The sequence below is a fragment of the Scyliorhinus torazame genome, chromosome 7, assembly GCF_047496885.1.
Source record: "Scyliorhinus torazame isolate Kashiwa2021f chromosome 7, sScyTor2.1, whole genome shotgun sequence".
Lineage (NCBI taxonomy): Eukaryota > Metazoa > Chordata > Chondrichthyes > Carcharhiniformes > Scyliorhinidae > Scyliorhinus > Scyliorhinus torazame.
This window is the reverse complement of record NC_092713.1, coordinates 136,422,706-136,447,160: the sequence shown is the minus strand read 5'-3', so window position 1 is coordinate 136,447,160 and position 24,455 is coordinate 136,422,706. Positions and strand designations below refer to the sequence as shown.

Genomic DNA, 24,455 nt, shown 5'->3' with positions numbered 1-24,455 from the left:
TTTATATATTCAATAATAATCTTTATTAGTGTCACAAGTAGACTTACATTAACACCACAATGAAGTTACTGTGAAAATCCTCTAGTCGCCACATTCCGGTGCCTGTTCGGGTACACAGGAAGAATTCAGAATGTCCAATTTACTTAACTAGCATGTCTTTCGGGACTTGGGGGAAACCGTACGAAACCCACGCAGACACGGGAGAACATGCAAAGTCCTCCATTATTATTGCTGTATAGTTTTTAGACCTCTCTGTAACTTCCCTGCAAATTTGCTCCTCTATATCTTTCCCATTAGGTGGTTTATAATCAGAGTAATGCAATGGTACCTCTCATGTTTCTGAACTCTAACCAAATGGATTCTGTCTTTGACCCCCTCCAGTACATTCATTCATTCTCATTTTCTCTTGCTCTCTCTCTCTCTTCTCTGCTCTCTCTCTCTTCTCTGCTCTCTCTCTTCTCTGCTCTCTCTCTCTTCTCTGCTCTCTCTCTCACTTCTCTGCTCTCTCTCTCTTCTCTGCTCTCTCTCTCTCTTCTCTGCTCTCCCTGTCCTGCACTTATAACTCACTAACCTGACACCACCTAATATTTTACTATTCCTCATTCTAGTGCTGTCTGTTTCTCCAAATTGTTTTGCGCTCTTTGTTTCTCCTTTCAAATATTACATCTGGTTCCCATCCCTCTCCCAAATTGGTTTACACCCTCTCCAGCAGCACGAGCAAACTGCCCCTTGAGGATGTTTGTCGCAGCTCTGTTTAGGTGCAATCTTGCTACTGGCATGTACAGGTCCCAGGATGTATTCTGTGCCCTGGCTACCCTTGATGCTTCTTCTGAGAAATGTTCAACATGGAGGAGTACAGAGAATCATTGAATGGTTACAGCATAGAAGGAGGCTATTTAGCCTATCTCGTTTGTGTCTGCTCTCTGCAAGCACAACTCACCTGATCCCATTCACCTGGCTTCTTTTCTGGAGCCCTGCAAACGTTTTTTTCTTTTGATAACTCGCCAATTTTCTTTTGGAAGTCACAATTCAATTATTGAATTCCAGATCCTAACCATTTGCTCTGTAAAAGGGTTTTCCTCATGTCACCAATTCTTCTTTTGCCAGCCACTTTAAAACTATTAGAAAATCAGAAACAGTTGTTTTCTGTCCTCAACACTGCTCACTCCATATACACCGGAAAGCTAGTTTCTGTCTACAGTATTTATGGAGATCACAATCCTGACATTCAGCATGTGAGTTGTGTTGTGGGAGAATGGGGACTGAATCCAGTCACTATTTACCAAGTTCAGCTAGGTCAGGTTAGAGAGATTCATAAATTGAGTGATGGCGATTAATCAGAGCTTGGGGGATCTTCCCAGAGTTGACAAATTTAGAATGGTGGATTGGTTCCTGAGGCTGCAGACCCAATCTGAGGTCCTGCAACCTTGGAAAGATGACAACTAAACCTGCAGAATAGGGATTGCTAGGGAGTCTCCATCATGATTATTGTTGTATCATGCAGATGATAAACTAGATGAACTCTGGCCTTTATTCACCTTGACACTAATCATAATAATGTTGGTTCCATGCTTTGTGGCTTAAGAATGTTTCTACATATCTTTTCAAGGACTAAGACCCAATTTCTAAACACAACTACAGTAGATTATAATGCCTTTTTTAAATGCTGTATTACTTTTCCATTCCATTTTTCTTCTCTTTCCTTTGATTTAAAAAAAAATTCAGTTACAGGATGTGGACGTCGCTGGTTAGGCCAGCATTTATTGCCCATCCCTAGTTGCCCTTCAGAAGGTGCTGGTGAGTTGCCTTCTTGAACCGCTGCAGTCCTTGAGGTGTAGGTACACCCACTGTGCTGTTAGGGAGGGAGTTCCAGGATTTTGCCCCAGTGACAGTGAAGGAACAGCAATATATTTCCAAATCAGGGTGGTGAGTGACTTGTAGGGGAACCTCCAGGTGGTGGGGTTCCCAGGTATCTTCTGTTCTTGTCCTTCTAGATGGTAGTGCTCAAGGGTTTGGAAGGTGTGTCGAAGGAACCTTGGTGAGTTACTGCAGTGCATCTTATAGATGGTGCACATGGCTGCCACTGTTCATCGGTGGTGGAGGGTTTGAATGTTTGTTGAAGGGGGAGCAATCAAGCGGACTGCTTTGTCCTGGATGGTGCCGAGCTTCTTGAGTGTTGTTGGAGCTGCACTCATCCAAGTGGAGACTATTCCATTACTCTCCTGACTTGTGCCTTGTTGATGGTGGACAGGCTTTGGGGGGGTCAGGAAGTGAGTCACTCGCCACAGGATTCCTAGTCTTTGACCTGCCTTGGTAGCCACAGTATTAATGTGGCAAGTCCTGTTTAGATTCTGATCAGTGGTAATCCCCAGGATGTTGATCGTGGGGATTCAGCTTTGGTATTGCCATTGAATGTCAAGGCGCGGTGGATAGATCCTCTCTTGTAGGAGATGGTCATTGCCTGGCACTTGTGTGGTGCAAATGTAACTTGCCACTTGTCAGCCCAAGCCTGGATATTGTCCAGGTCTTGCTGCATTTGGACATGGACTGTTTCATTATCTGAGCGAATGGTGCTGAACATTGTGCAGTCTGCAAACATCCCCACTTCTGACCTTATGATGGAAGGGAGGTCATTGATGAAGCAGCTGAGATGGTTGGTCCTTGGACACTACCCTGAAGTGATGTCCTGGAATTGAGATGATTGACCTCCAACCACCACAGCCATCTTCCTTTCTGCCAGATATGACTCCAACCAGCGGAGAGTTTTCCCCCTGATTCCCATTGACGCCAATTTAGCTAGGGCTCCTTGATGCCGTACTCGGTAAAATGATGTCAAGGGCAGTCACTCTCACCTCACTTCTGGCATTCAGCTCTTTTATCCATGTTTAAACCAAGGGTGTATGAGATCAGGAGCTGAGTGATCCTGGCGGAACCCATAACTGAGCGTCCGTGAGCAGGTTATTGCTGAATAAGTGCCGTTTGATAGCACTGTTGATGACTGCTTCCATCAGTTTGCCGATGATGGAAAGTAGACTGATGGGCGGTAATTGGCTGGGCTGGATTTGTCCTGTTTCCTGTGTACAGGAGACACCTAGGCAATTTTTCACATTGCCAGTGTTGTAGGTGTACTGGAACAGCTTAGTCAGTGGCGCAGCAAGTTCTGGAGCACACAGTACTATTGCCTGGATACTATCAGGGCCCAGAGCCTTTGCAGTATCCAGTGCCTTCAGCCGATTCTTGATATCACATGGAGTGAATCGTATTGGCTGAAGACTGACATCTGTGATGCTGGGGACCTCCGGAGGAGACCAAGATGGACCATCCACTTGGCACTTCTGGCTGAAGATTGTTGCGAATGCCTCAGCCTTGTCTTTTGCACAGATGTGCTGGGCTCCTCCATCATTGAGGAGGGGATATTTTTGGAGCCACCTCCTCCAGTGAGTTTAATTGTCCACCACCATTCACGGTTGGATGTGGCAGGACTAGAGATCTCAAATCTCTTTCTCTCCCTTTATTTTTCTTTCTGTCACTAACTCATCGTATTCCTTTTTCTGTTTCTTTATCTTTTTCTTTGTTTAAAAATATATTTTATTGAAATTTTTTTCCCTGAGCAACATTTTTCCCGCTTACAAAAGAAGCGAAACGATAACAATAACAAAACAGAAATTTTTTAACTTTTTAACAATAATAATAATATACAAGTAACAAAACCTCGTACTCTATTGACCTATACTCAACTAAGCCTCCTCCCCCCCCCCCCTCCCCCCTGAGTTGCTGCTGCTGGTCATCTGTCTTCCCTCTAACGTTCCCCTAGGTAGTCAAGAAATGGCTGCCACCGCCTGGTGAACCCTTGAGCCGATCCTCTCAGGGCAAACTTTATCTGCTCCAGTTTAATAAACCCCGCCATATCGTTTACCCAGGCCTCCAGTCCGGGGGGTTTCGCCTCCTTCCACAGGAGTAGGATCCTGCGCCGGGCTACGAGGGACGCAAAGGCCACAACATCGGCCTCTTTCGCCTCCTGCACTCCCGGCTCTTCCACAACTCCAAATAGAGCTAACCCCCAGCCTGGTTTGACCCGGGCCTTCACCACCTGCGAAGTCACTCCCTTCCAATACCCTTCCAGTGCCGGGCACGCCCAAAACATATGTGTGTGGTTTGCCGGGCTCCCGCCACCCCTCCCACATTTGTCCTCCACTCCAAAGAACCTGCTCAATCTTGCCCCCGTTATGTGTGCTCTATGTAGCACCTTAAATTGAATCAGGCTAAGCCTGGCGCATGAGGAAGAGGAATTTACCCTGCTTAGGGCATCAGCCCACATACCCTCCTCTATCTCCTCCCCTAATTCTTCTTCCCACTTTCTTTTTAGTTCGCCCACCGACTCCTCCCCCTCTTCCCTCATCTCTCTATAAATCTCTGACACCTTGCCCTCTCCGACCCACACCCCTGAAAGCACCCTGTCCTGTATCCCCTGTGTCGGGAGCCGCGGAAATTCCCTCCCCTGTTGTCTAGTAAATACCCTCACCTGCATATATCTCAAGAAATTCCCCCGGGGTAACTTATCCTTTTCCTCCAGTGCTCCCAAGCTCGCAAAAGTCCCATCTATGAATAAATCTCCCACCTTCCTAATTCCCAACTGGTACCAGCTCTGAAATCCTCCATCCATTCTTCCTGGGACGAACCTATGGTTGTTCCTGATAGGGGACCCCACCAGGGCTCCCCGCACCCCTCTCTGTCGCCTCCACTGTCCCCATATGTTCAGTGTTGCCGCCACCACCGGGTTCGTGGTGTACTTTTTCGGTGAGAATGGTAGCGGCGCCGTCACCAGTGCCTCTAGACTCGTCCCTTTACAGGACCTTCTCTCCAGCCTTTTCCACGCCGCTCCCTCACCCTCCATCATCCATCTACGTATCATTGCCACATTGGCGGCCCAATAATAATCTCCCAAGTTCGGTAGTGCCAGTCCTCCTCTGTCCCTACTGCGCTGAAGGAACCCCCTCCTTACTCTCGGAACTTTCCCTGCCCACACAAAGCTCGTAATGCTCCTATCTTATTAAAAAAGGTCCTGGTGATTAAAATAGGGAGACATTGAAATACAAATAAGAACCTCGGGAGGACCATCATCTTAATTGCTTGCACCCTGCCCACCAGCGATAAAGGCTGCATGTCCCACCTCTTAAAGTCCTCCTCCATTTGTTCTACCAGCCGTGTCAGATTAAGTCTGTGCAAGGTTCCCCAGCTCCTAGCGATCTGAATCCCCAAGTATCGGAAGTTTCTTTCCACTTTCCTTAGCGGTAAGCCTTCTATCTCTCTACTCTGGTCCCCTGGATGTATCACATATAATTCACTCTTCCCCATGTTTAACCTATACCCCGAAAATTCCCGGAACCTCCTCAAGATTCGCATAACCTCTATCATTCCCCCCGCTGGGTCTGACACGTATAGCAATAGGTCATCCGCGTATAACGAGACTCGGTGTTCTTCTCCCCCTCTAGTCACCCCTCTCCATTTCCTGGAGTCTCTCAGCGCCATGGCCAGAGGTTCAATTGCCAGCGCAAACAACAATGGAGACAGCGGGCATCCCTGTCTTGTTCCCCTATATAATCGGAAATACTCCGATCTATGTCGACCTGTAACTACGCTTGCCGTTGGTGCCCCATAAAGTAGTCTAACCCAGCGAATAAATCCGTTCCCAAACCCAAACCTCCTTAACACTTCCCATAAATACTCCCACTCCACCCTATCAAATGCCTTCTCTGCGTCCATTGCCGCCACTATCTCTGCCTCCCCCTCCCCTTCAAAATTAGCGATATCGTCGCCTCCGACATTGTCGGGGGTAGTGTCCCCCCTTCCCTGGCCTCATTGAACGTCCTCGCCAACAACGGGACCAACAAGTCCACATATTTTCTGTAGAATTTCACCGGGAATCCGTCCGGACCCGGGGCCTTCCCTGCTTGCATGCTTCCCAGTCCCTTAATAACCTCGTCCACCTCAATCGGCGCCCCCAGGCCTGCCACCGCCTGCTCCTCCACTTTCGGGAACCTCAACTCGTCCAGGAACTGCCGCAACCCCTCCTCTCCCTCTGGGGGCTGAGACCTATACAGTTCTTCATAAAAGGTCTTAAACACCTCATTTATCTTTCCTGCCCTTCGCACAGTGTCTCCCCTTTCATCCCTAACTCCTCCTATCTCCCTCGCTGCTGCCCTCTTTCGCAGTTGGTGCGCCAACAGGCGACTAGCCTTTTCCCCATATTCATACCTCCTCCCCTGTGCCTTCCTCCACAGTACCTCCGCCTTTCTGGTGGTCAGAAGGTCAAACTCGGTCTGGAGTCGTCTCCTCTCCCTGTACAGCTCCTCCTCCAGGGTCTCTGCAAATTCCCTGTCCACCCTTAAAATTTCCCCCAGTTATCTATCCCTTTCCTTGGCCTCTGTTTTCCTTTTGTGCGCCCCAATAGAGATCAGCTCTCCTCTGACCACCGCTTTTAGTGCTTCCCAGACCACTCCCACAGGGACCTCGCCGTCGTCATTGACCTCCAGGTATCTCTCAATACACCCCCTCACTCTTGCACACACTCCCTCATCCGCCATCAGTTCCACATCTAATCGCCAGAGTGTTCTCTGCTCCCTGTCCTCTCCTACTTCCAGGTCCACCCAATGTGGGGCATGATCCGAAACCGCTATGGCTGAGTATTCAGCTTCTTCCACCCTAGAGATCAACGACCTTCCTAAAAACAAAAAAATCTATCCGGGAGTACACTTTATGGACGTGGGAGAAGAAGGAATACTCCCTAGCCCTGGGTCTAAGAAATCGCCATGGATCCACTCCCCCCATTTGGTCCATAAACCCCTTAAGTACCTTGGCCGCTGCCGGCCTTCTTCCAGTCCTTGAGCTGGATCTATCTAGCCCCGGGTCCAGCACCGTATTGAAGTCCCCTCCTAAAATCAAATTTCCTGCCTCCAGGTCCGGAATACGCCCCAGCATCCGTCTCATGAACTCCGCATCGTCCCAATTTGGGGCATACACATTAGCCAACACGACCTCCATTCCCTCCAGCCTACCACTCACCATTACATATCTACCTCCACTATCTGCTACGATGGTCTTTGCTTCAAATGCTACCTGTTTCCCCACCAAAATGGCCACCCCTCTGTTCTTTGCGTCCAGTCCTGAGTGGAACACCTGTCGCACCCATCCTTTCCTTAGCCTAACTTGGTCCGCCACCTTTAGGTGCGTCTGTTGGAGCATAACCACGTCTGCCCTTAGCCCTTTCAAATGCGCGAGCGCTCGGGCCCTTTTTATCGGTCCATTCAGGCCTCTCACGTTCCACGTGATCAGCCTCACTGGGGGGCTACCTGCCCCCCTCCCGTGTCGTCTAGCCATTACCTTCTCTAGGCCAGTCCCATATCCCGCCTCCGCGCTCCCGCTCGCTCCCCCAGCGTCGCATTCCGCCCCCGACCACCCTCTCTTTAGCCATTTCCTTTTGGATTTCCGCAGCAGCAACCCAGTTGTCCCCTTCCCCCCCCCCCGCTAGATCCCTATCTAGCTTGATTGCTCCCCCCATATCACTTCCGTAAGTCAGCTGACTTCAACTACCCCGGCTACTCCTGCTCGCTCCTCGACCCCCCCGGTGTGAGGGAACTCCCATCCGCCTTGCGCCTGTTTTCCCGCCTTATTCTTTCTGGCGCGGGAACATCCCTTTACCTGACCCGCCTCCTATGGCGCAGCTCCCTTTCCCCTCCCCCTCTCCTTCCCCATTCTCCGACTATGTCCCGCCTCTCCCCCCTCACCGGCGCCCACATTTCCCCAGTGTCCCCCCCTTTCCTGTTTACTTCTCGATTAACTTTCACCATCCCATTAACAAAAACAATAATAACAACAATAACAGTTCCCTGCAGCATCAGTCCCTCAGTTCCTGTCCAGTTTCTCTTCATTGATGAAGGACCATGCTTCCTCCGCCGTCTCGAAATAATAGTGTCTCTCCTGATGCGTGACCCATAGTCTTACCGGCTGCAGCATCCCAAACTTCACCTGCCTTTTGTGCAAAACCTCTTTGGCTCGGTTGAAGCTCGCCCTCCTTCTCGCCACCTCCGCACTCCAATCCTGGTAGATCCTTACCACCGCATTCTGCCATCTGCTACTCCGCACCATTTTAGCCCATCTCAGGACCTCTTCTCTGTCCTTAAGGCGGTAGAATCGCACGATTATCGCCCTCGGTGGTTCTCCCGCTTTTGGTCTTCTCGCCGGGATCCGATTTGCCCACTCCAGCTCCATGGGGCCCGCATGGGCCTCAGCACCCATCAGCGAGCTCAGCATCTTACTTGCGTACGCTCCACAGTCCACTCCTTCCACACCCTCCGGGAGACCCAGTATCCTGAGGTTCTTCCTTCGCGCTCCATTTTCAAGGGCCTCAATCCTGTCAGCACACTTTTTATGAAGTGCCTCGTGCGTCTGAGTCTTGACCGCCAGGCCCAGGACCTCGTCCTCAATACCTGACACCTTCTGCTCCACCACGCGAAGTTCCGTCTCCTGGGTCTTTAAAGTCTCCTTAAGCCCCTCAATTGCCTGTAACAACGGGGTCATTACCTCCTTCAGCAGGTCCACGCACCGTCTCACCACCTCGTCCTGCTCAGGCCCCCATGTCACCTGTGGTTTCTCCGCCGCCATTTTGTTCCACTCCCTCTGACCTTCTGGTTGCAGGTTCTTCGGGCTGCAGCCGCCGCCGCCGGTTTTTCCCTCCGTCGTTCGGGGGGGACTCCCTTCCCTCGCGCCTCGCACCGGGTTTTTCGGCCGTCAAAGGCCCCGTTGGGGCTCTTAAAAGAGCCCGAAGTTCCGTCGGAGCTGGAGCCGCCGAAACATGCGGCTAGCTCATCCCTGCCGCAACCGGAAGTCCCTTTTTCTTTGTTTAAAGAGAGAAACCATTGAGCATGAGGTCCCATCTCTGGCCCATTGCCAATTGACATGTCCAGCAAATTGCAACACAAAATATAGTATGAACCGAAGAGTGAGGGGGAAATAATCCAATTCATGCTGCTCATCATGAAATGTGTATCTCAGCAATTTCTGGTCCAGTCAAGATTATGGCAATTGAGCAAGACACTCAATTTAATTCTTTGTTTCCCCCTCCCTAAGAAATGTTTGTTCACTAGACTCAGCTCTGAAACATTTTAACTAATCATTAGCTGTAATGAGTAGTTTACGCTGTCATACTGTGCCAGTGAGTAGCCAGTGAGCTAATAATGGTGTAGCAAAATAATGGCTTATAATATACTGCTGTTTTACACCTCTATAAAAAGTTATTCTTGTTAAGTAATATGGTATGAAAGGTAAATATGAACATTTGCCATACAGCAAGTTTATAAATTATTTTGTTTTCTAAAATGTTAATCTTATTTTGTGTGTAGGTAATTAATTTCTAGCCTCATCAGGAAATCTATAGTTATCATAGAATGGAATCGTCGAATCCCTATTGTGCAGAAGAAGGCCATTTGGCCCATCGAGTCTGCACCGACCCTCCGAAAGAGAACTCCTACCTAGGCCCACCCACCCACATCATCCTTGCAACCCCGTAACCTAACCTACACATCTTTGGACACGAGGGGGTAATTTGGCATGACTAATCCACCTAACCTGCATATCTTTGGACTGTAAGAGGAAACCGGAGCACCCAGAGGAAACCAACCCAGACACGTGCAACTTCCACACAGTCACCCAGGTCCGGAATTGAACCCTGGTGCTGTGAGGCAGCAGTGCTAACCACTGTGCCACCATGCTGCCCCATGATTTACATGACATGACTTTCAATAGTTTTCTGGTCACAAATGGGGCTGTTTAGCACAGGGCTAAATTGCTGGCTTTGAAAGCAGACCAAGGCAGGCCAGCAGCATGGTTCAATTCCCGTAACAGCCTCCCCGAACAGGCGCCGGAATGTGGCGACTAGGGGCTTTGCACAGTAACTTCATTGAAGCCTACTTGTGACAATAAGCGATTTTCATTTTCATTTCATGGGTAGGAACAAAAAGCATTTCTAATATAGAGCAGTTTTAAGAAGCTTTAAAGTAAAATTGAGAGTTAACTTGTTTTTCTCTTATTTTGTAAGTGTCCAGAATCAAGTGGATGAAGTTATTGATGTGATGCAGGAGAACATCACTCGAGTGATTGAACGAGGGGAACGACTGGATGAACTACAGGATAAATCTGGTGAGCAATATTCCCTTCGCTTTATTTACACGGACTTATTGTTGTATCTTTAATATATAATTTAGTTACCTCTGCTCCACTCTACCAAAGTGCCTTAGTCGCGACCTCTTGAAGTAATTCCCTCAAATAAATTGATGTGACACTCTTTGCCTCTTGGACTAGTTATCTTTGCACCAAATTAGGGGTAGTCTTGTGCGGGGAAGTCCTGCCCTTCCACAGTCGAATTGAAACTGCCCAGGTTGTTGCAACCAATGAACAAAATACATTTTCATCACATGTAAGCTGGATAGAAACGCAAATGGCAGGTGAAAATGCGGTTTTCCTTATTCCTCAAGCATGATTTAATTAAATCATAGCTGATGTGTACATCAATTCCATTTAACTGCCCTTGATCGATAATCCCAGAACCCCTTAAATAACAAACATCTATTCAACTCAGTCCTGTAAATTTCAATTGCTCCCCAATACTTACGGCCTTGTTTGGGAGAAAAGTTCCAGATTTCCATTACTGTCGAAAGTGGCAAGGCCAGTTGAAAAAAAGGCTTAAAAGATATACAGGATCTTTGGCTTTCTAAATAGAGATTTACGAAAGCAAGGAATTTGGATGAACTTTTATATCTTTAAAAAAACCTGGTTCAGCCTCAACTGGAGGACTGTGTCCAATTCTGGGAAACATACTTTCTAAGTGACTGATGTAACTGCTCCAGAGATGGTGCAGCAAAGAAATATAAGAATGATTCAGGGATGAGGGACTTAAGTTACATGACAAGATTGGAGAAGCTCAGGTTGTTCTTGGAGAAGGCTATAAGAGGAGATTTGATATAGGTGTACAAAATCGTGAAGCATCTGAGATGGAGAGAAATTGTTCCCACTGGCACGAGGATTGACAACTAGAGGGCACAGATTCAAAGTGATTGGCAAAAGAGCCAAAAGCAACATGATGAAAATCTTTTTTACGCGGCAAGTGGTTAAGATTTGGAATGTTACATTTGAAAAGGTAGTGGAGGGAGATTGAAACGTAGCTTTCAAAGGGGAATTGAATGAACACCTGAAGGGAAAATTATAGGTCGATAGGGAAAAGGCTAGGGAGTGAGACTCGCTCAATTGCTCTTGCAGAGAGCGTACAGACTCCATGGACTGAAAGGCCTCATTCTGTGCTGTAGCCAATTGTGATTCTATTCTGTTAACATGTCCTCATATTTTAACTCATTCAGTGCTGGAGTAATTTGAGCAAATCTGCATTTCTGAGCTTGATTAATGTTCCTTGTGAATTCAACTCATTTGCATCAAGTTTTGGGGAAAAATTATGGTGCCAATACTGAGTCCTAGGCCCATTCATAGCTCATCACTAACCTCCCACCCAACATTAATCTATAATTATTTTCATACTGATCAGTCACTTTCTTATTCCTCCCAATGTCTACTCAAGCTGTACAGCTTTGATCTTGTACATATGGAACTGCTCAGATGTCTTTTGGACATCTTAAGTACAATACATCACAAGGCATCTCCCCTCCCCCCCCCCCCCCCCCCCCCCCCCAAGTCAAGTTGGGTTGTCACTTCCTCAGAGAAAGAAATTTGTCAGGCATTCCCTTCTTTAAAAGCCATGTTAGCTGTTGTTTACTAGGTTATTACTGAGGCTTCTGATGTTCAGAGATAACCAATAATTGAAATTATTATTTCTTTTATGTACATTAAGCAATAGCAGAAACATTTGGATAACAATTTTTAAGCCTTTTAAATAACAACGCTAAATAGTTTGCTGAACAATTGCATTTAGTCATTTTAAAATTAATTGTCAATCCACCATGGTTAACCAAAGAAATATTTTGAGATTGAGAGAATATATACAGAGAAACAATACGTGTTCTTTCTGGAAGAGAAAAGATAACAATTGGTTTAAACTCTGCAGGCTTCGAACACATTGCTTTATTGCAAACAATATTTAGGTGTATATTCTGAACAAGACCGTGTTGAATTGTGTCACAAGTTGTGATGGCAGTTAATCTACTAAGTGCTATTTTCCAGAACTGAACTGTTGAATATAATGACCTCTTTGCTTCAGAGCAGTCAAAACAAACCTATTTTCGCATACTTGTGTAAGTCACAGCAGTCGCTAATCGTGGCCCGGGATAGTTTAACCAGAGTGATCCACTAGATTGATTTCGAAGACCGACACAGCTGTTGAATTTATCCTAAGCACCTTTTTTAAAAAACAAGTGTTCACTTTTCTTATGTGCACATGAGGGAAGATAAAATATAAACCATGGAAAGAGCTTCTATTAATTAATTGATCACTTTTAATGCCAGAATTTATCTCGGCATACTAACTAAGCAAGATTCTCAGGCAGCCCCTCGACAACAATGCTACTTCACATAGGTTTCCAATTCAAGTAGCTAGTTTCAGTTGCACTGTAGAATTCAATCCACAGCAGTCTGGAGCCTCTGCTGCAGTAATTGTTTGCCTGTAATAAACGTGAGCAGCTCTCAACTAGACTGATAGTCTGCCTTCCATAGAATCCCTACAGTGCAGAAGAAGGCCATTCGGCCCATCAATTCTGCACTGATTCTCCGAAAGAGCACCCTACCTAGGTCCACTCCCCCACCCTGTCCCCATATCCCCGTGCATTGATCATGGCCAATCCACCTAACCTGCATATCTTTTGCCTTGTGCCTCACCTTACTACCAAAATAACTAAACATAGACCAGCGTTGATGGCAGTCATGGAGAAACCTATAACTCAGATCATCTCACCTTCCAAACCGAGAAAATGTGCAAAGCTGATGAGCACTTTTGGGATATTGGGAAAGAAGAAATGTGCTTTTTAAAATAATATATATTTACCATAATTTGTTTGTTATCTGTGTATCCTTTTGAAGATGTACAACATGAGATTTGATAGCATTTTTAATTGCATAGTCTTTATGACATTGTATTAGGACCCATGTCATCAAAACTTCTACTCCCTCCCATGTTACTGTTCTGGGGTTCTTTTTCGGTCTGCTTGTGTCTGAGACATGTGGAAACCCAGCACCATGTTTAAGAATCTTAAAATGAAGCTATTTTGAAATCCATTGAAGTATAAGCATTGCTTACCTGATATTAATGCACACTCTAGACTTGTTCCTGCAGGCTCAGAGTTTAGGTGCAGGTTGGCAGGGCCAAGGTTCAGGGATCCATCCTAACTATTCGCAAATTAAATTTAACCATTTAAGGTTGTGCACCTTGCAAATTCATAATAGTAGATATCCTATTGCTTTTCTAGACGAGGTTACTTTTATCCAGTAGTATTGGCTTGGAGGTGTATCTGGAGTTTTCTAGAGCATTCCCAGCTTTGAAGGTCCCAGTGCTGGGTGAGGCTGGTAATGAGGTGTGCACAGATTACTGTGCCCCGACTGACTCAGATATTGGATTACTGACTGCACACAGATTTTAGGTGCTGGCTGAAAGCCTCTATCATCAAGTGTGCCATCGCTGGAGTCACTTTCACCCTAACATGACTATGCTCATCTCCCTCTAAAGCTGGTCAATCGTTTGTCATGTGATAACTGATGAGAATTACCATACGTTTCCTTCCCATTGTCTCGCTGCAACCTAATTGTGGCAAGTACAGAACCCAGATATATTGGTTTGTGTTCTGTTACCTTGCCTCTGGGTAATTTCAAGCAGCTTAGCAGTTCTCTAATGCAAGTTAAAACTCGTGGCACTTATTGCCTTACTGCTGGTGAGTATCCAATATTTTGCCTGCATGATCATTCTTCATATCAGCCCGTTTGTTTGCCTGGTGCATCCCCGATTTTAAACACTTCAGCGTTGGTGGCTGTGTCTTTAGCTGACAAGTTCTGGAATTCCCACCCTATCCCTCTTCACACCTCCACCTTTCCTCTTCTAAGCCATTCCTTAAAAGCTACATCTTTGACCTCAGCTGTCCTAATAACTCTAAGTGTCAGTCTCTATTAAATTCCTGTGAAACGGCCAAGATGTTTTTTCTATGTTAGAAGTGCTATATTAATGCAAGCTGTTGTTGGAGGCTGTTTCAACTTTTGTGGTTATCACAGCATCCCTGACCTGTCCTCAACACCTGCACATACATATTTCCAGCAAGCTTTGCTTTCAGTGGAGAACACGGTTTGTTGTCAATATTTACGCTTTGAGCCAGAATCCTGAAGCCAATTGTATTTCCATTGCCAACCTGACTGACGACAGCTAATGTAGCTTGGGAATTAACTTTGGCTTCCCAGTTCTATTTGGCTTGTTTATTCACAATCAGCTGAGCTATGGTAGGAGAGGTCCTAACCTGTCTAATGTTCCCAGCAATATAAATAACATAGCTATGACAGTGGGTCAGAGGTCTGGAATTCAGCACCGCATAACTCACTTCCTGACTCCCCAAGGCCTGTCCACTACAAGGCATAAGTTAGGATTGTGATGGAATAGGTTTCGCTTGCCTACTTGAGTGTGTTGCTAACTTTTGGTTGGTTCAATTGGCTCTGTTTTATAACCTTTGCTCTCGAGTCGCCAGGTATTTTTATGATACCGCCACGAGGTTCAAGTCCGAGTAATGATCAATAACTCAATACACCGATTAGTAAGATTCAAATCAAAGCACATTTATTACACACAGTAATCGCTACTCATGCACAAATTCTACGTCTAAGCTACTTCTACGACTAACAGGCCTATACTTAACTTCGGACTGGCCCACCAGGTCAGGGGAACAAATGGCCTTTCGTTCGGGTTCTGAGTCTGCGGGATTCGAAGTTGGTACGGATTGGTAGCTAGGAGCGCCTATCTCGTAGCGAGCGTTGACTTAAGACTTACGGGTTCTCGGCGGCAGTTGAACCGGTCACGGTCAAGGTTGGTTTGCGTTGCTGGGTGACCCGGTCAAGAACATAAGAACTAGGAGCAGTAGTAGGCCATCTGGCCCCTCGAGCCTGCTCCACCATTCAATGAGATCATGGCTGATCTTTTGTGGACTCAGCTCCACTAACTATCTATCTTTATCTTAAAAACATTTAATGAAGGAGCCTCTACTGCTTCACTGGGCAAGGAATTCCATAGATTCACAACCCTTTGGGTGAAGAAGTTCCTCCTAAACGCAGTCCTAAATCTACTTCCCCTTATTTTGAGGCTATGCCCCCTAGTTCTGCTTTCACCCGCCAGTGGAAACAACCTGCCCGCATCTATCCTATCTATTCCCTTCATAATCTTATATGTTTCTATAAGATCCCCCCTCATCCTTCTAAATTCCAACGTGTACAGTCCCAGTCTACTCAACCTCTCCTCGTAATCCAACCCCTTCAGCTCTGGGATTAACCTAGTGAATCTCCTCTGCACACCCTCCAGTGCCAGTACATCCTTTCTCAAGTAAGGAGACCAAAACTGAACACAATACTCCAGGTGTGGCCTCACTAACACCTTATACAATTGCAGCAGAACCTCCCTAGTCTTAAACTCCATCCCTCTAGCAATGAAGGACAAAATTCCATTTGCCTTCTTAATCACCTGTTGCACCTGAAAACCAACTTTTTTCGACTCATGCACTAGCACACCCAGGTCTCTCTGCACAGCAGCATGTTTTAATATTTTATCATTTAAATAATAATCCCTTTTGCTGTTATTCCTACCAAAATGGATAACCTCACATTTGTCAACATTGTATTCCATCTGCCAGACCCTAGCCCATTCACTTAGCCTATCCAAATCCCTCTGCAGACTTCCAGTATCCTCTGCACTTTTTGCTTTACCACTTATCTTAGTGTTGTCTGCAAACTTGGACACATTGCCCTTGGTCCCCAACTCCAAATCATCTATGTAAATTGTGAACAGTTGTGGGCCCAACACTGATCCCTGAGGGACACCACTAGCTACTGATTTCCAACCAGAGAAACACCCATTGATCCCCACTCTTTGCTTTCTATTAATTAACCAATCCTCTATCCATGCTACTACTTTCCCCTTAATGCCATGCATCTTTATCTTATGCAACAGCCTTTTGTGTGGCACCTTGTCAAAGGCTTTCTGGAAATCTAGACATACCACATCCATTGGCTCCCCGTTATCTACCGCACTGTTAATGTCCTCAAAAAATTCCACTAAATTAGTTAGGCACGACCTGCCCTTTATGAACCCATGCTGTCTCTGTCCAATGGGACAATTTCCATCCAGATGCCTCGCTATTTCTTCCTTGATGATAGATTCCAGCATCTTCCCTACTACCGAAGTTAAGCTCACTGGCCTATAATTACCCGCTTTCTGCCTACTTCCTTTTTTAAACAGTGGTGTCACGTTTGCTAATTTCCAATCCGCCGGGACCACCCCAGAGTCTAGTGAATTTTGGTAAATTATCACTAGTGCATTTGCAATTTCCCTAGCCATCTCTTTTAGCACTCTGGGATGCATTCCATCAGGTCCAGGAGACTTGTCTACCTTTAGCCCTATTAGCTTGCCCATCTTTAGCCCTATTAGCTTGCCCATCACTACCTCCTTAGTGATAACAATCCTCTCAAGGTCTTCACCTGTCGTAGCCTCATTTCTATCAGTCACTGGCATGTTATTTGTGTCTTCCACTGTGAAGACCGACCCAAAAAACCTGTTCAGTTCCTCAGCCATTCCCTCATCTCCCATTATTAAATCTCCCTTCTCATCCTCTAAAGGACCAATATTTACCTTAGCCACTCTTTTTTGTTTTATGTATTTGTAGAAACTTTTACTATCTGTTTTTATATTCTGAGCAAGTTTACTCTCATAATCTATCTTACTCTTCTTTAAGCTTTTCTAGTAGCTTTCTGTTGCCCCCTAAAGATTTCCCAGTCCTCTAGTCTCCCACTGATCTTTGCTACTTTGTATGTTTTTTCCTTCAATTTGATACTCTCCCTTATTTCCTTAGATATCCACGGTCGCTTTTCCCTCTTTTTACCGCCCTTCCTTTTTGTTGGTATAAACCTTTGCTGAGCACTGTGAAAAATCACTTGGAAGGCTCTCCACTGTTTCTCAACTGTTTCACTATAAAACCTTTGCTCCCAGTCTACCTTAGCTAGTTCTTCTCTCATCCCATTGTAATCTCCTTTGTTTAAGCATAAAACTCTAGTGCTTGATTTTTACCTTCTCACCCTCCATCTGTATTTTAAATTCCACCATATTGTGATCGCTCCTTCCGAGAGGATCCCTAACTATGAGATCCTGAATCAATCCTGTCTCATTACACAGGACCAGATCTAGGACCGCTTGTTTCCTCGTAGGTTCCATTACAAGAAGAACGATTTGAACTCATGGGTTTAACTTTATAGTCCCCAGGGGCTTCCCGCCTTTCGGGGCAGACCCCGTACCTGGTTCCAGGTGATTGGACTTCGTTCCAATTGCTTGGTTTGATTTCTCCAATACTGGAGCGGTTCCCTGATTGATGGGCGGTCTTGAGGTGTCCGTTAACCTCTTTTGTGTTGGCTCCTGCTGGCGCCGGGGAGTCTGGCTTAGTTTTGTTGTCCGAAATGTTGCAATTGTTCCCGGGGATTGCTTATTAGTATGTAGATGGCTGCTACATTATTATGCAGATGGCTGCTTGTATCGATGCTGTCTGGGCTTTTGCAGAGTTTAATACACAGTAACTTGCACCTGCTGGTTTCTGCCTGTGTTGACTGAATTTCCCTGCAGCCTTTGCTGTTCTCCATTTTACATCGGGTGTTGGCCAACTCAGGTGGCTACAAGTGCAACATTGAAGAAACTCAACACCATCAAGGCAAGGTGATTGGCATTCCATTTACCATCTTAAACATTCCTTCCCTCCACCACTGACAAACAGGGGTAGCAGTGTACATCATCTACAAGCTGCATAACAACAACTTACCAAGGCTCCTTCAACAGCATCTTCCAAACCTGTGACCTCTACCAACTAGAAGGGCAAGGGCAACAGATGCATAAGAGCACCACCACCTAGGTTTACCTCCAAGTCACACACCATCCTGACTTGGAACTGCTACTTCACTGTCACTGGATCAAATCCTGGTTCTCCATAACACTCTGTGTACCAACACCACATGGACGGCAGTGGTTTAAGACGGTGGCTCACCATCACCTCCTGAAGAGCAATTAGTGTTGGGCAACAAATCCTCGCCTTGCCAGACATGCCTCCACGCAATGATAGAATTAATATGTTTATAAAGTTTGTATAATAATATAAGTTTAGAATGGATTTTTTGGTGGGTGAATGAAAGTGCTGGCTGCCAATATCAGAGACTTGCATGACCAACAAGTGAAGAAGGCATTTAGTAGAGCGTGTACTCTGCCACGCTATGTCAACTCAATGATATTATTTAAGGGCGGCACAGTGGTTAGCACTGCTGCCTCAGCTCCAGGGACCCAGGTTCAATTCTGGCCTCGGGTGACAGTGGAGTTTACTTTCTCCCCGTGCCTGCATGCTTTTCTTCCAGGTGCTCCAGTTTTCTCTCATAGTCCAAAGATGTGCAAGTTAGGTGGATTGGCCATGCAATATTACCCATTAGTGTCCAAAAAGGGTTAGGTGGGGTTGTTACGGGGATAGGTTGGAGTTGTGGGCTTAGGCTTAAGTAGGGTGCTCTTTCCAAGGGCCGGTGCAGACTCGGTGGGCCGAATGGCCTCCTGCACTTGTAGGGATTCGATGATAATCTTTATTAGTGTCACAAATAGGCTTACATTAACACTACAATAGTGCACACCTCTTGATTGAGGTTTCTCTTATCTGTTTGATGCTCTGTAATTACAGAACTGAGGGAGAAAAAAATCATTAAGAGCTTCCGCTTCACAGAGGAGGCTTCAGGCTAATCCACATCTAACAACCTGCTCTGAAAACTCTGCTCACATTTTGACAGCTGTGACAAATTACACCACAACAGCTCAGGCAATCCACAAGATCCTAAATAAAACAAACTACATTATTTTATAAAAGACAGTTTGTCCCATATCTCAATGCTAAACGATTCGGATCTGCATCTTCATCAAAAAACAGTCAGTTCTTCCTTGGGCCATACCCTATCTGTGTACCAGGTTTTGTTGAAATCAGTCCGTTAGTTTTTGAAATATACTTTTAAAGATAGATAAACAGGCAAAAACAAAACCCTGTCCACCATAAGTCAGGTGTAAAAGACCATCATCTATCTGCTATCGTATATTAATGGGCTTTTAGCTGTAAGCCATTCTTGGTGGACAATGGTTGTTGACCACGGGCGGGATTTTCCTGTCGCTGATGCCAAAATCGTGTCTGGTGATCGGCTGGAGAACCCCGTTCACGACCGAATCGGAGGCGGTGCCGCTTTCGCAATGCTCTGCCCCTTCCAAAGCAGCATACTGTCCGAGTACGCCGTGCGCCATATCGACGGCCTCAGGCCATTGCCTGAGGCCCGCCCACCTGATGCTCCGCCCCCGACCAGCCAAGTTCACAACGACATCGGTCGCGTGTGGTCTCATCCATCAGGAACTCGCCGTAGCGGCTGTGGACTCAGTCCAGCACCGTTACAGTGGGGGGAGGACCGATCCGTGGGCAGGGGGGACTTTGCCAGGGGCTGGGGGCACTGTTCGGGGGTGGCCTGGGGCACGCAAGCCGGTCAAAGGGGGACACCATTCCGCAGGCCGGGTCCGCGAGCGGCCAGCGCCATGTTGCAGGCCGCGGCCGCTGCATGTGCTACCACAGACCCGGCGATTCTCCAGGCCGTATCGGCAGCTAGGGCCGGGTCCTCTACGCTGCCTTGATGCTAGCCCTCAGCCAAATGGAGGATCGGTGGTCGTTTTATGCCATATTTTCTGTCGTAAAACGCCACCATTCCCACGCCGGCATGGGGACATAGCCTCAAAATCGGAGAATCCTTCTCCATATTGTCATGTGAATGTCACTTTAAGAAATGTTTGGCTGCTCATGTTACTGCAGTGATGTCAGAGTGTGGGTGGAGCTGAGATCTGGCTCTGCTTTTTGGTTTCACTTTGAGAAAAGCTGGGGTGTGTCTGTTTTTTTTTTTTTTGTTTCAGTGTTGGAGCTGAAGCCAGACAAAGCAGGTGTACTGTTGTTCTCTCTGCCATGAAAAGACTATCTCTTGATCATTTGGTGAATTCAGAATTATAAATGTTCTCAGTCATGAATTGAAACCTGATGTGCTTCTGTTAAAAGGTGTTTCTTTTGTCTTCTGGATGTTGTTCGGGAATTTATTAAGGATTACTTAGTGTTGTATTCTTTGGGGGTTGTATTGAATTAATGGTTGCTAAGATGTTCACTGTATGTTTTAAAAAGGTTAACTTGAATTCATAGAATAAGCATTGTTTTGCTTTAAAAAATACTTTTTGATTTCTGCTGTACCACACCTGTAAAGTGGGCTGTGTGCTCCCCATACCACAATCTAGTAAAAGTTGTGGGTCAGGTGAACTTGATACACTTTGGGGTTCTCTAAACCCTGGCCCATAACAATATGTCTGAAACTGGTTTCTGATACTGAGATCCTTTATTATCCCAAGACCCAGGAGAGACATGGGCAGATTGCAGAAGAATACTGACAGAATAACAGCTGCAAAAAAAGTCTGTGTCATCCTTGCCTTTTAAGAACCATCAGTCATCAGCCAGTCTGTGAACCAGACTCTGAAACTAGCTACAAGTCATCAAGCGGCCAAAGTACCCCACCATTCCAGTTTCAAAGTTCGCCTAGATATTTGACTGTGAGAAACGTTGCAACTTGCTGTGAACCATTTGCTTTACAAGACCCTCACTTCAATTTTAAATCATCAAATCCATATAAGCAATCACAGGCCTGCCACATGGGAGACCGGAAATCATAAATCTGATTAAGACAAAATTGACTGTAAAAGTGCACTATTTTTCTCTATGCTCTATCTTTGTGTGCATGTCCATGTATCTGTGTGCACGTATGTGCAGGAGACCTTCTGTGAAGTTGCATTAATTCATGGTAAGTGTTTGAGAATACATAACCATCTTAATTTTAAACTCACCAAAAGCTTGCTGCTGAATAATTTAATTGGAATACAAGGGTAAGAGAATACACCCCCCTTTCCATAGAAAACATACAGGGCAAGTAAGAGAGAAAATACATTCTGTCCATGACAACATTGAAGGGCAGCACGGTAGCATTGTGGATAGCACAATTGCTTCACAGCTCCAGGGTCCCAGGTTCGAATCCCGGCTTGGGTCACTGTCTGTGCGGAGTCTGCACATTCTCCCCGTGTGTGCGTGGGTTTCCTCATGGTGCTCCGGTTTCCTCCCACAGTCCAAAGATGTGCGTGTTAGGTGGATTGGCCATGCTAAATTGCCCATAGTGTCCAAAATTGCCCTTCGTGTTGGGTGGGGTTACTGGGTTATGGGGATAGGGTGGAGGTGTGGACCTTGGGTGGGGTGCTCTTTCTAAGAGCCGGTGCAGACTCGATGGGCCGAATGGCCTCCTTCTGCACTGTAAATTCTATGATTATCTTTTTACTTGACTTTTGTAAAATGAAGCCTCAAAATTCTACACAGATTCCTGTAGATGATCACGGTTGTGTTGTAGATAGCTGCAGATGAAGGAGCCTTTGGGGACATTGAGGAACTTGGATAAATCAACAATCCAGTGGGCTTTGGCCCTCATTACCCTGGCTATTCCAACTGATATACCAGACAGTGGTTTTCTAAGGGTTTTCACCTTTAATCTTTTTATGTAATTTTAATAATCAGCACTGCACTTTACAATAAATGCATTTTAGTTTTGAACAATGCAGGAGAAAAACACACCGTTTACTGTACAGTGGTACTTAAGCTGCATATTACCTAGCCTCCAATTTAACTGAAAGGGCTTTCTTTGAGCACCGTGCATCATTGTGACATTCAATAATTTGGTAGTTTGATTTGAGTCACTAATCAGATTTAAACTGATTTGCATGCTTTTTACACTTTTTAAAATTTGTGTTTAAACATTCTGACTTGGACCTGATTAATTTATTTTTGCAGAAAGTTTATCCGACAATGCCACGGTTTTCAGCAACAGAGCAAAGCAGTTACGACGTCAGATGTGGTGGAAGGAGTGTAAGGTGAGTGATGTGGAAAGTGCACAGATGTTTGAAAGTGACGGTTGGAGATAATTGTTAAGTACGAAAGTCAAGAAGGGCAGGATAATGACTCTTAGGCCACTGGGACATGTCTCTTCCAATAATTTATAGAGCTCATTGACCCAAGGGTCCTGTGGTTTCATGTGTGTTGATAAATGTTTCAGTGCATATAATTCGAAGTGAAATCATGCAGCCAGAGTAGCTGAAGATGGCGAGCTTGAAATCTAAAACAGTGCCGTAGAATGTAATGTCATTGTACTAATGAAACCACCTCAATTCTGTTTTGATTTGTAATCGGCATCATATGCCGTACCTGTTGCTATTGGTACAATACTGTCAGTACACTCTTTCCTTGCCCTTAGCCATTGATCCTGGACTGATTCAACAATTCCATTTCTCTCAAATAACGAGTCAGGAACTTGAAAAGTTCCATAATACGATATTTTTAAAAAGTGAAGTTATGAGGATAAATTAGTACCATCGTGTGTTCATTTGCTATGTACCTATAAGGAAAACTCAGTTGAAGTTGCTCTGATGTCCGTCTTTGCCATGTATGAGAAATGAAGATAATATAAGCCCATTTTAAGATGGTCAATTAAAAAAAAACTTTTAAAAAATATTATTAAGGCATTTGTATAAACAGTGAATACAGAGAAAAAACAAGAGCAAGAACAAATCATAATAAATAACTAGCTAACCAACCCCCCTGCTATTCCCCTCCTCCTGTCCTGCCTTCCGCGTTATGACCCCTTTGTCGTCCGTTCTCTCCCCCCCACCACCACCACCTGCTGATCGATGAATGGCTTCCACCTCCGGGCAAACCCATCGAGCAACCCTCTCAAGCCAAACTTGATTTTCTTCAACTTTAGGAACTCTGCCAGGGGGTCACTCACCCACCCCCCCCCCCCGTTTCGGTGGCACCTGTTTCCTCTCAAAGTCTCAAACCTATAAGTATCTAAACCCATAGGGCAGCACGGTGGCGCAGTGGCTAGCATTGCTGCCTCACGGCACTGAGGTCCCAGGATCGATCCCGGCTCTGGGTCACTGTCTGTGTGGAGTTTGCATATTCTCCCCATGTTTGCGTGGGTTTCGCCCCCACAATCCAAAGTTGTGCAGGGTAGGTGAATTGGCCACGTTAAGTTGCCCCTTAATTGGAAAAAATTAATTGGGTACTCTAAATTTATATTTAAAAAAGTATCTAAACCCGTTCCCACTGGGCAGGTCCTCTAAGCTTGCAAACCTGCCCCCCACAAACAGGTTCCCAAACTGCTCGATCCCTGCCATTCCCGAAACCTCGCGTCCTCATCACTCACTCCTTGGCCGCCACCGGAAATCTTTTTAAAAACATTTTTGTGTGTTAGCCTTGGCTGAATGGGTAGCACACTCACCTTTGAATCAGTGGGTCATGTAGTATCTGCTCAATTCTGATACTTGGACCTGTTTATTTGTTCAAAGGTTTTGCCTAGGTGTCTTTAATAGCGAGGAGAACAAAGGACAACACAAGTGTTAAACCAATGTTATTGAACAAACACAATATTTGACCCTTAAATTAACCCACATAAGAATAAAAGAGGTACCCAAGATTCGGTTATACTACCCGTAAAGCTGGCTTGGTTGAATCGTGTCTCTGATCCCCGAGTCTCTCTGGTCTGTCGTCACGAAGGTGAGTCTCGCTGACAGCTTCCTTCCTCCTTTCTCTGATCAGTCTTCTGGATGGTCAAGCTATGCCGAGTCTTCGCTCCTGAGGGGTCTTGGGCATCAACCTAACCCCCCCCCCCCCTCCCTTCTAGCCGTTCTGGAATCTTCTCTGGCCTTCTGCCAATGAGGCTTAGGAGGGGGTCCCAACACCCACTGAGTCCGGTGATGATCACTTGGCAGAAACCGTGGGGCCCGCCCCAGGGGCCTACCCCAAGAGTCCATCTCTGGAGTTACAGTTTGCATGTACCTTGTTGTTTCTAAGGTAAAGGCGGGAACTCTGGGTATCCGAGAGTCTGGCTTGATCTGGGCTACCCAAAACAAATTTAGTGCATAACGATGAACTTCTCATGGGTGAATGACGGGGCAGGCCCACACATGTTCTGGCAGTTTGTCTGGGCATTATGCATTCACTTTTGATCAAGTCCGAATTCCCATCAATGTGCCTGAGGTTTGACTGCAGTTGGATTTAGAGTGTCCAATTCTTTAATTTAAAATATCCAATTTAATCAGGCTC

General features: G+C 45.8%; 1 protein-coding gene across 3 annotated transcripts in view; it reads left to right on the top strand.

Annotated features, from left to right (window-relative positions):
- vamp4 (vesicle-associated membrane protein 4) overlaps positions 1 to 24,455 on the top strand; it is a 150,724-nt gene that overhangs the window by 110,897 nt on the left and 15,372 nt on the right. For all 3 annotated transcript variants that reach the window (XM_072511550.1, XM_072511551.1, XM_072511549.1), the window contains 2 exons: positions 10,094 to 10,194; positions 22,146 to 22,225. In XM_072511550.1, coding sequence (XP_072367651.1) covers positions 10,094 to 10,194; positions 22,146 to 22,225 — 181 coding nt within the window. The remainder of the gene's footprint in view (positions 1 to 10,093; positions 10,195 to 22,145; positions 22,226 to 24,455) is intronic.